The sequence below is a fragment of the Heterocephalus glaber genome, unplaced genomic scaffold (genome assembly GCF_053883595.1).
Source record: "Heterocephalus glaber isolate CG9 unplaced genomic scaffold, H.glaber_assembly_v1.0 deba00001067, whole genome shotgun sequence".
Lineage (NCBI taxonomy): Eukaryota > Metazoa > Chordata > Mammalia > Rodentia > Bathyergidae > Heterocephalus > Heterocephalus glaber.
In genome coordinates, this window is record NW_028258187.1 from 6,464,852 (window position 1) to 6,477,001 (window position 12,150).

Below are 12,150 nucleotides of genomic sequence, written 5' to 3' on the forward strand. Positions count from 1 at the left end.
CCACACGTAGCAGTGTCCTTATTCTCATCTTTAAATGCTCTCAATTTAGTCTGACTTCTTCTTTTTCTGAGCTGTAGTATCTTCCACATGTGCGCAGACCTTGGCAGTTCCCGGGGCAGGGGCCACTGACTGTCCTGTCATTTGTTCCCTGGAAAGTAGAGATATCTTTTTCACTGCTCAGGAGACCGCCATGTTTCTGGAAGGTAGGAAAATGGTCTCTGAAAACAGACATTGAGCTACAGTATTTATTTTCTTTTTTATGAGACTGGATCTTTTACAACAGGAAAATAAACTTAACATAAAATTTACCATCTTAACAAATTTTAGGCGCATGCCTGTGGCATTGAATGTACTCACACTGCTCCACAGCTGTCCACACCATCGCTCCCGAGATCACTTTGTCCTCCCAGGCTGAGACTCTGCACCCCATGAGCCCTGACTTCCTAATCCTGTTCACTCTCGACCTTAGGCAACCACAAGTCCTGCTTTATCTCAGAATTGGCCACTCACAGCACCTTATAGGAATGGAAGCATTCAAAAGAGCCATTTGTGATTGGTTTCTTTCACTTAGCATAATATTCTCAAGATTTATCCAGGTTGTAGCTCAGGTCAGGAATTCATTCCTTTTTAGGTTTGAATAAGATTCCATTGTATGGACCACCATCCCAAGCTCCTGGGGCAGAGAAGGTGAGCCACGTTGGTGCCAGAAGCACCCCTCCCCCTTGTGGAAATGAGAAGACGCATAAACAAGTCTCAAAAACAGACTTCCAGATCACCTACAGCAACCCCAAAGGGAAAGGAGATGTAACAATCTGATACTCAACCACCTGGACTCTCTGAACTGGCAACAAAGGAGGATCTGGGAAAAATGAAATCAGAAATAATTACTCAGATAACAGCAAAGATTTTGCTCATGGTGCAAGACATGATTAATAAGTCTAGAGAGGACACAGATAAGAAAAATAGAGGATCTGAGGAACATGATGGAATCCCAACATAGGAAACAAATGGAACCCATAAAACAGATGTAAACAGATTTCCAGGAGATTAAAAACTCCATTGAAAGTCTGTGCAGCAGAATGAACCAATGTGAGGATAGAATTTCAGATATAGAAGAAAAGATTGCAATTAGTGAGGAGGAAAAAAAATTGCTTTAAAATTGTAAGGAAACACGAGAAATCAATCCAGCAGGTGCTAGAGGATGCAAAGAAGAATAACATAAGACTTATTGGAGTCAATGAAGAAAGAGGAGAGAGTGCAGATGATATAAAAAAGCTGTTCACAGAAGTGATGGCAGAAAACTTCCCAAGCAAGGGAAAAGAACTTGACATACAGATAAGTGAGGTATATAGGACTCCAACTAGCCTTGATCACAAAAACTCTACACATAGGTATATAATAGTTAGGATTCCAGAAATCCAACAGAAGAACAAAATTCTACAAGCAGTGAGAGAAAAGAAACAAATCACATACAAAGGAAAGCCCATCAGAATCACAGCAGACTTCTCCGTGCAAACCCTCAAGGCAAGAAGAGCTTGGAATGACGTATTTCAAGCCCTAAAGGAAAACAGCCTCCAACCCAGATTGATGTACCCTACAAAACTATCTTTCAAAACTGATGGAGAAATAAGATACTTTCATGATAAAGAGCACATCAGGAACTTCATGAATATCAAACCAGCACTCCAAAAAATTTTAGACAACATCCTAGGAAAAGACAATGAGGATCACAACCCCAGGAAACCCAGCAGAATGAATCCATTGGGTGTGAAAAATTAAACACAAAGGAGGAGAATCCAACAAAAAGAAAAAGTCATGACAAGGCTTTTAAAACTTTTAACTTCATCTCCCTAATGAGTGTATAATTCAATCTTGTTATTGTTCATTTCTGATTCTAGTGTTGCACACCTTTCCTTGTGCTGTACTGGCCATTTATCATCTTCTTATGTCTACCTTTTAATTGGGTTGTCTATTAATGAGCTCTAAGAATTCTTTATATATTCTGGTTATAGGTCATATGCATTGGAAATATGGTCTGTTTAAGAACTACTTTTCATTTTAATGTTGTCATTTAAAGTTCCAAATTTTGATGGAATCTCATTTATCTATTTTTTTTCTTCTATACATCATGTCTTTTGTATCCTAGGTAGTTCTTGCCTAACCTGAATTCATAAACATTTTCCCTTATAATTTCTTCTTAAAGTTTTATACTTTTAGGCTTTCTTATTTAGGTTCATAGATCCCTTCAAGTTATTTTCATGTATGGAAATAAAGGGTTGAGGTTAACATTTAATCTACAGATAGCAGGTGTTCTAGTGCCGTTTGCTGAAAACACTATCTCTTCCTCGGCTCTTGAATTGAGTTTATATTCTATAAAATGCTAACGTTAAATAATCATTCAAAACTCAGTGGACCATATATGTGTGGTTCTATTTCTAGATTCTCTGTTTTCTTCCAATGATCTATATGTCTTTCCTTACACCAACACTGCCTTGATTACTGTAGCTTTAGAAGAAGTCTTAAAATTTGGTACTAAATGTCTTCCAACACTGTTTTTTTTTCTTTTTCTTTTTACTTTTCTAGATCCTTTGTACTCCTACATAACTTTTAAATTTCAATATCCAATTCTTCATTCATAGCAAGTATACACAGACCTGAATTTTTATATATACCTTGTGTTTTCTAATCCTGCTAAATTCAAATACAAGTTCTAGGGGCTCCTAGAGATTTCTTAGTATTTTCTCTATAGATGATCATTTCATCTACATATAAAGATTTTGCTTCTACCTTGCCAATCCTATCCTAATTGTGTCATTTTATTTCCAGATTATTTTGGTTTGGGCCTATGTTTCAAAGTTTAATGGACAGATGAAGAGTAAGCATATCTGCCCTTGTTCCCCACTTTAAGGAGAAAGCATTATATCTTCTCCATTCATATAAGGCGTTCTCGCTGGAAGTATGGAGTACATGTCTTTAATCTGTTGAGAAGGTTCTGTTCTACTTCTAGTCTCCTGATAGCTTTTACCATGAACAGCTGTAGAATTTAGTCCAATACTTTCTCAGCAACTAGTGACAGGATCATATGGCTTTTTCCTTTCCTCTGTTAAAATGATGACTTTTGGGGGTGGATCTTCCAATGCTGAACCAACACTACCATCACTATAATAAAACTACTTTCTACATCCTGCCAGATCTGACTTCTAATAGTTTGTTTTGTTAAACAAATTTCTATGTATGTTCATACTTTTTTCTTCTATCATCTTTATCCAGTTTTAGGATTAGCACAATATTGATTTCCTAAAATGAGGGGAGAAGTGTCCCTTCTTTTTTCTGCTTTAATTGTTTGATATAATTTATCAGTTAAAATGTTTATGAGCCTGCTGTTGTCATATAGGTATGTTTTCAAGCTAGGAATATACTTTCTTTAATAGGTGTTGTTCAAATTTTATATTTCCTCCAGAGTTAGTTTCATTAATTCGTCTTCCAAGGTACGTAATGTCTCCTAGATCTTGATATTGTAATTTTAAAAATGTATAATTGATATTGTGTAACAGGAAGAAAAGGTGTAAAGATGCAGCGGAAGTGGGAGGGGTAGGGGAAAGGAAAAAAGGGAAAAGAATAATATGAGAAAATGAAAAAAATGGAAACAAAGCCTTTGCAAATAGGGAAGGGTGGAGGGGGTGAAGGGAGGGCAAGGGAAGGGGAAAAAAAAAGAACCAAGATACTCATGTAAAGGTACCAGATCCCAATGATGAATGTAACTGTATTTTATACCTAAAATGTACCAATAAACTTAATGGGGAAAAAAAAAGATTCCATTGTATGTAGATACCGCATTTTGTTTATCTCTCTACCATCAATGTATTTTTAAACTATTTCTACTTTCCTGATCATTGTGAATGAAATCACAGTGATCTTTGGGTGTACAAGTATCTGTCCAAACTCCTATTTTAATTTTTGGGGGGGTTATGTAACCAATTTTTTTTGATATTTTGATATACCAGAACTAGAATTGTCTGGGTCATGTGGTGTATCTGTGCTTAAGACCTCTGAGGAATTTCTATACTGCTTTTCACAACAGTTGCATCATTTTCCGTTTTCCACTTTCCTCAGCAATTCACAAGTGTTCCTACTGCTCCATGCCCTTGCTGGCATTTAATTTCTGTTCTGTTGTTGTTGTGCTTTGTTTTTGATAGTAGCCATCCTCATGAGTGTGAACTGAAATGTCGCTGTGGTTTTGATTGTCATTTCACTAACGATTAGTGATATTGAGCATCTTTTCATGTGCTTATTGATCCTCTGTATATCTCTTAGAAAATGTTTATCCAAGACTTTTGCCCATTTTATGACTTCTGTCTACCGTACAAGAAGCTTTCTTTAGGGGGGAAGGTTTTCGTAACTCACTCAATCTTGCTACTAGCTGTATATTTCATAGCACTGTTTTATTTCTTATAACTCGGCCTTGGTAGGTTTGTATGGATAGTAAACTATTTTTTATTAGTCCATTCTAAGGCATTGTTAAGGGAAACTACTTTTAAATTTTTCTTTTACAGTATCCTTTTTTTTGAGACAGGGTCTCACTATGTAGTTCAGGCTGGTCTCAAACTCACCGTGAGATCCTCTTACCTCAGCCTCTGGAGTGCTGAGATGATCAGCCTGCACCACCACGCCTGGCTTGGAGAGTGTCCCTGTCTTTTAAAGGCCTCTCTACCCTCTCCCCAAATGACTAATGATAATTGGAATATTTGCATCTTTTAACCCTAAGTCACCAGACCAAAGACTGTCCTCTTCTTACCCCAAGTGTCAAGGAGTACGGTGTGAGGGGGCACGCAGGTCTAACTGTGTTCCTGAAGTTCAGGATCCGCCACAGTTCAGCAAAGTCTGTGTGTGCTAACCTGAAGAGGATTCTTACTCCACTCACTCAATTCACTCTCCCATCAGAAGCTTTTTATTTGGTTAAGTAAATATAGATTGGTTGAGAAAATTAGAGTCATGGTAAGTATAAATTTACCTACAAGTTAATTTCTTAATCCACCCTACTTTCAAAAAGAAAATCTACACGCAACAGAAAAGCATTCCAAGACATGCTCTTTCTGGAAAGCCCAGCGGCCGAGTCCCTAGACCTGACCAGGGTTATCAGTCGCACAAGGGTACCTCGATTTAGCGCCTGGGTTGTGAGCAGAACCCCGGGTTTATGCATCCTTAACACAGAACTCATGGTATTCTGTTGAGATTTTGCACCTCTAACAGGGCCGCATTCTTCCTAGTAATTCTGTCAATCGTCAGCCTCCGTGGCGATTGCGACAAACGTAGCTGTGAACCGCAGAGGTGTTTTGCTGTGCTGTGTTGTGTTGTTTCTGCCTCCCGCAGTGATCGCTGCTGTCCCTAACTGACAGGTGAAATCTGCTGTCTGGATGAACAGCACGGCCGGGTTTCCGTGGACCTGGGCGACGCCTGCTGTGGCCGGATGCCCTACTCGTCCGCGGGGCACCAGATGTGCTGCGGGGGGACCCTGCACGACGGCCGGGGGCGGCAGTGCTGCGGGGGGCAGGTGGTGAGCAGCGACCTGCAGTGCTGCGGGGGAGCGGCGCGAGGCCTGGCATACGCGCACCTGCCAGGTAAGGGCCCCACCCCGGAGCCGGAAACGCAGGAGGGTGTGCTGGCATCACGGCGTCCTGTGCAACAGTTAGCGGCATGACAGATAAAACTGCAGTGTCGCCTTGTGTCTGTGCATCGGATGCATCCCATCAAAACTCCCTGTGGAAGGTGTTACACCAAAAACAAAACATCATAATAATAATTAATTAATTAAAAATAAAAACAAAACAAAAACAAAACCGCACATGAATTCATTGATTCTACAGCAAAAGAACATTTCTCAGTAAATGCGAATGTGTGCACAAAATTATTAAGATGATATCATAGTATAATTCCTTTACTCTCCTCTTCTTTAATATTTATGAAACTAACACTTGTGTTCATTGTTATCACGCTGGAAGCGGTGGTCTACTCCTATAATTCCAGCACTCTGGGAGCCTGAGACAGAAGGATCTCAAATGCAAGCACAGCCTGGACAATTTAGCACACTAAGCAAGACCCAATCTCAAAATGTAAAAGGAGGGGTGTGGCTCAGTGCAGAGACCCTGGGTTCAATCCCTGGAACCTCCCCACCTGCCCCCCCCAAAAAACAAACAAATTTAAAAAATCCAAAAACCCAGAAAGTAATCATTATCATTAAATGGGTACTTACTGTCTACCAGGTATTGTCCGGATGGATGTTTTGTACAACATTAGCAAAATAATTGTTAGAACAACCTTACAGATAGATACTATTCTGATGCACATTTTTTAAATGAGGAAATGGGCTGAGGCTGGAGCTCAGTGGTAGAGTTCTTGCCTACCACTATGAGGCCCTGGGTGTGATCACCAGCACTGCAAGACAAGCAAACAAGCAAACATGATAATAAAATACAAGTGAGGAAACTGAAGGATGCACATTAGAAATGTATTCAAGGTCATAGAGCTGGTCCAACCTAGAGTTTGGAGAAGCTGAAACTTATGTAATTTGAGAGCCTTTTAAAAAGAGAAATAATGAAGACAAACAAAATGTAGAATGAATATTTATTTACAGTGGGAAAATAAATTACAAATCAAAAAAAGAAAGAAAAAGAAAAACCCTAGCAGATCCCACTGACACGAATAGCACACCTCCCTCTACCAGGTCCCCTTTGACTGGGTCGCCACTTGCATACACCCCTTTTCATTGCCACCAAGGCTTTTCACTGTGATTAAGAGAGGGAAGAAAAGTAATTCAGTCTATTTGGGTCACCTGGTTCATTGTAATCGCTTTTTTAGATTATTTGAAGTTTAGGAAGATGGCTCTAAGATTCACAACTCATACGTTATATAAATGTTTACTGTCAGATTTAGGGAAATCTTTACTGAGGATCTTTCCAGGATTGTGGGCCATTTAAATTGTTCTGGTCTGAAGATGCCTTGCAATGACTTATCTTAATTGTTTGTGAAGTTGACTTTATTAACCTGTATTTCATGGGTATTCTTCCTAAGTGTCTAAATTGGGGTTGTAAATTATCCAATGTCATTATCCTGCCTGGAAATCACCAAGAAGTATAACTTTCTCCAATGTATTTGAGTCCCTTCTCTTCATAATTTACCTTATCAAATAATCAAATAGCCTATGCATTGCTTCAAATCTGAATCCATCATTTTCTTTCACTATTTTCAGTTATGATGTAAAATTTACTTTACTACAATCTCTTTTTGATATCAGTATTGTTTTATTTAATCATTTAAATTTCTCCAGTTTCTGTCTCATATTAATTTTTCGACCAACTAATTTTTCTCTTTCTTTAAAGGTTCCCTTTGTATGCATCTGAATTAGGAATACATCTGCACATTCTACTTCTTCAACTTGAATCTAAAGTGGCATATTCAAGACTTAACTCTTTTTTTCTATGGGAGTGACTGAAACCAATATAGTAAATGTACTGAATCCAAATTAAATACTTGCCAGGCTCAACTATTTTTTTCTTTATTGGTTTTACTATTGAAGTACCCTATTAGTTTTACTAGCATCTTTATAGTTTTATTAGCATTCCACTGACTAGAATTCAACTATCTCTTGACACCTAAATACAAAGGGAGACTGGGAGGTTTTCCCATGATAAGAAGGGATTCTAACTCTGCTGCATGGCTTAAGGTCTATGCTCTTAGCCAACGTATTCTGGTATCTATATCAAAGTGTTCTGATATCTATACAGCATGGGGCGCCCTCCACCTCAAACTAAACCAATGTTCATTAAGTCTGATGAGCCAGTCTTGTAGAACATGGCAACCAAGTTGTACACATTTCATGAATGACCAGGAAAACAAAAAACAGACATTACAGAGTCTGTCGCTTACACACCACATACTTGTACAAGTTAGAAGAAAAGGTGCTGTAATACAGTTCTGGAGTCTGAGGCAGTAGCTGTCAAAGTTGGGCTTGGGCCCTTGTGAGGGTCACCCAGATGCTTTCAGGGGTCTGTGCAATCAGAACTATTTTTCACAATCCCACCAAACTCTTCTTTGCCCTAACTCCCATTCCCTCATAAACACACGGCAGTTTTCCAGGGACTGCGTGCCAAGTGACATTGCAACAGACAGAAAGCAGGAACGCATCCGAGAATTCAGTTGTTTTCTGTTAGCCCAGACATGAAATGGGCTTGCAAAAATGTAAAACAGGGTCATTCTTCTCACTAAATGTTCCAGTTTGGAAAATATATCAATTCTTCATAAAGGTATTACAGATTTGATATTATTTCTAAACAAATTAATAAATATACACTTAGGATTGAGTTTTAAGTCTAAGACAATAAGAATTAAATGATATGACCCATATAAATAAAGACTATTTTGAGACCTCAATAACTTGTGTGAATATAGTGATCCTGAGACCAATATCTGTTGTGCTGTTTAAAGGGATTTTAATCTACACTAGAAAATTGTGGCACTTGGTTGGTTATCCTTTGCTGTGAGGGACCAGCTGAGTACTTGCTCCTCTTTTGGATGGATCAGCTACAAGCAGAGGGAGGGAGTATGCAAAAATGTTGTCTCCTTAATTCTATAACAAGTCAGAATTATAAGATGACAGCAAAATATCTCATTTTACTGACTTTTTTCATCTGCAACTATTTTTGATTAGTCAATTGCCATATTCCTTCATTCAATGAATCTGTAGCATATAGAGACTGTGTTCAAGATATCTTTATTTGTGCTTTCTGAGGATAAAAATGACTGATTTATAATCAAATTAAGGAGAAAAGTATCTAAGTATACAGAAGCCTAAAAGAGGGATAATAAATGTATGTATATCCTTAAGATTAATCAAAAGTCCCATCAAGGTAATGAAGAAAGCTTCATGTAGGTTGTACCATAAGCAATGAGTAGGATTTTCAGAGGAATGATTTGATATAAAGTGAAAAATTAACAGTCTCCAAACTTGTCCAAGTAATGGTGAGCCCTACAGTTTATCAGAGCTCCACACCTTCTGTAAGGAAATAGAGGGAGGTAAACCTGAGCAGGCAAAAGGATTTGAACATTATTTAGTACTCTGGGAAGAATCAATGTGGCTATAAGACGGGGATTTAATGAGATTCATTAAATTTAGGTGGTAGAACGAATGTGAAGGAGAAGGAAAGAGAAGCCAGGCCACTACTGCTCTAAAGTCAAATGTACTTGTCCTAAGAAATGGAGTAACTGTTATTGTCTAGAGGACAAAGGTTCTTCATTGTTTTTCCTTGAGAATTTTTTGAAAGTTACAAACCTTTGCTCAAATAGGAACACATAGAAAGCACACATGAACTCACCTGAATTTTTATACCCTTGACGTCCATCCGTGGGCCCAAACTTCAGATCTGTGTTTACTTCCACGTACCAGTCCAATATTCCTTAATCAAATTATGTTGCCACTCAACTCCTGTGAATCACAATTATTTGTAGAGTTGCTTACAGTTTCTTTCAACTGCACCAGCTCATGCAATCATGGCAGATGAGAGAAATAATACTTTTTTTAAAAAGAGGTAGGAGGGACCTCTTTATTCTGCTGAATGCCTGCAGGTTTCACTGAAAAGAGACAGCTCTGCATGTGTTTTTTCCTCTCTGCTGTCACTTGCTCCTGTCATTCATGAGCACTGTGACCTCAGTGACCTTCGAGAATATCCATATGGCCCCTTTTCTGCTCTGTCTAGGCATGCACTATACCTGCCACACAGGGTTTGGATGGCATATCATTCCTGAGCCTGGCCGCTCTAGCCGCCTGGCATTGTGTGCCTGCCACACGACCGCGCTGGCTCGTAAAACATCTCTTTATGTACTTTATTACTTAAACTCTTTTATTTGCCTGCAGGAGCCCTTTAACAAAATCACATTGAATTGACTTTCTCACACCAAATCAAATCTCCCCGGTCCCAGTTCAGTTGTCTTTGTCAATATGTATTTTATAAATGGAGTGAATTAACAGATGCTGTTGGAACAGAAGTGCTGGGGTAGCGTTTATGTTTTTAGTGCTCTCTCTGGGCAGATGAGTTGTGTGGAGTGTTATACAGGTGTCTCGGGATGAAAGTCATGCTTGTCATTTCCATGGACATGTATCCTTAACCATATTCTCTGAATATATTTTAAACCTCTTTATTACTCTCTTTTCCTTAGTGTTTGCTTATATGGTTTTATCATTTATGTCACTAATCTTGGGTTGGACTTGACATATCCCATAGTATTTTTAAAAAGATGAAATTTAAAACCTTTCTATCATTCAAAAGGGACAGGATTTTCTGTGAGCCATAGGAAACTGGTCAGTTACATGCCTTTGGAATATATTTCCTTATTTCTATTATAAATTTTGTCCAAGCAACATTTGATCTGACACTGTGTACTGAAATTGTTTCCAAATAGAACACTGAGTTTCCATGTCCTAGACTCTGACTTTGGCAAAATGAATGACTACCACCAATAAAAAGAATGTTTCATAAGAAGGAATTTGGAAACTTTGCAAAGAAGGTGGGATAGCCACGGAAATCCATGGTGTAGGAGTTGGGTTGAAAGAACATATCCCAGAAGGTTTCCATATAACAAAATGAACTTTTGAAAAATTTAAAGATCCACATGCTATAAAATATATTGCAATGATTTGGGGTACATCCATCCCTACTCCTTCTTTCTATTTTGTGGTGGTAGCCAGAGAGCCATCTACTGGGAAAGGCATGTATGGATTTCTTTTCTTATAAGCTCTGGCAACCAATCTGATGTTTGTCTCAAGGACTAATCATAGACAATTTTTCTTTCTTCTAGTCCCAAAATGCAAAATTGCTTTGCTCAAAATGTAGTTCCCCCATCAACCCCATACTTCCACAGTGACTGTCATATTCCAGACTGCTTTTTACTACTGTGTTATTTTTTTAATCACAGAGCATGGTGCATAATTCTTGGTTTTCTTTTAGAAAAATGCAGGACTTGTTTTGAAGATGAAGCTATTTTGAAATTAATCAGGCAGATGTGTTTATAAATGATTTCCTTTTGATTCCTGGATATTAAATGTGTGTGTCGGTACCATATTTGAAGATTGCTAATACTGAAAGTAAAAAATTCCTCTGTCCACTCTTTCTTCAGCCATCCACCGACTACCACTGCAGTTTAGAAAGACAATATATGCTGTTTGATCTGAAAAATCAACATCTACAAGTTTTGTGTGAACTGCACCACTTTAGCAACATCTGTAACTGCTCAAAGAGACTCTGTACCTTTGTACAAATTTAATGAGGAGCCTCTGGAAGAATGGACAGATCTATCAATAATGCATGGGCCTTTTTTTTTCTTTGGGCTTATTTAAAATTGTGCATTTTATGCGTCAAAGTTCAAAAGTCAAGTGCTACATGTGATAGATGAGGTAGGGGTCAAAAGTTATTGCAATGCAGTTTTGGAAGATTGTCTGTCTCTGAATTTGCAGCTCATTCATGCTGAAGTGATGCACTATGGGAATTACTACCAAACTCCGCTCTGCAACATCTGTGCTTCCTAAGTGAGTTAGTGCATGTCAGACATCTTTATGTCAGAATATTGCAGTGATGGATGCAGTCTTCAAAAAATGCTGCATAAAAATCTGGTGTGCCGTTCTGGCCATTAAGTGAAATTACTATTTAAATTAATGGCACTGTCACAGTTTATCTGTACAAAGAATGAACGCTGATTAGGGTATTAAGTAATTAGCAATTTATCACACTGGAACAAGGTTGATAATAATTAAAGAAGTAATGGTTTACCAAAGAAACTAGAAAGGGAGTCCACTTCTTGTTAGGTGAGTGAAATCCTGGCTGAAAATTTCAATTCGGTGAAACAAAGATGAATCTCTTTGTGAAAAAAAGCATCGTTTTTCTTATTTTTTTTTCATTCTAGTGTAAAAGCAGTTAATTATCAAAATTTTACTTGACCTGTCAAAAGTCCCTCAGAGCGATCAGATGACTGATTAGGAATTTAGAATTAGGTCAATGTCTGCATTTTGATTTCATACTTAAAGCATTGCGAAACCATGGAGTAATTCTGGAATGGAGGAGGAGAATGTATTCTGCTCCCGAAAAGGCCAGCTTTCATATTTTG

General features: G+C 38.2%; 1 protein-coding gene across 1 annotated transcript in view; it reads left to right on the forward strand.

Moving 5' to 3' along the window:
• Ush2a (usherin) overlaps positions 1–12,150 on the forward strand; it is a 692,185-nt gene that overhangs the window by 521,267 nt on the left and 158,768 nt on the right. Inside the window, exon 49 of the mRNA XM_013066500.3 lies at positions 5,397–5,618. Within this exon, the coding sequence (XP_012921954.2) occupies positions 5,397–5,618 (222 nt within the window). The remainder of the gene's footprint in view (positions 1–5,396; positions 5,619–12,150) is intronic.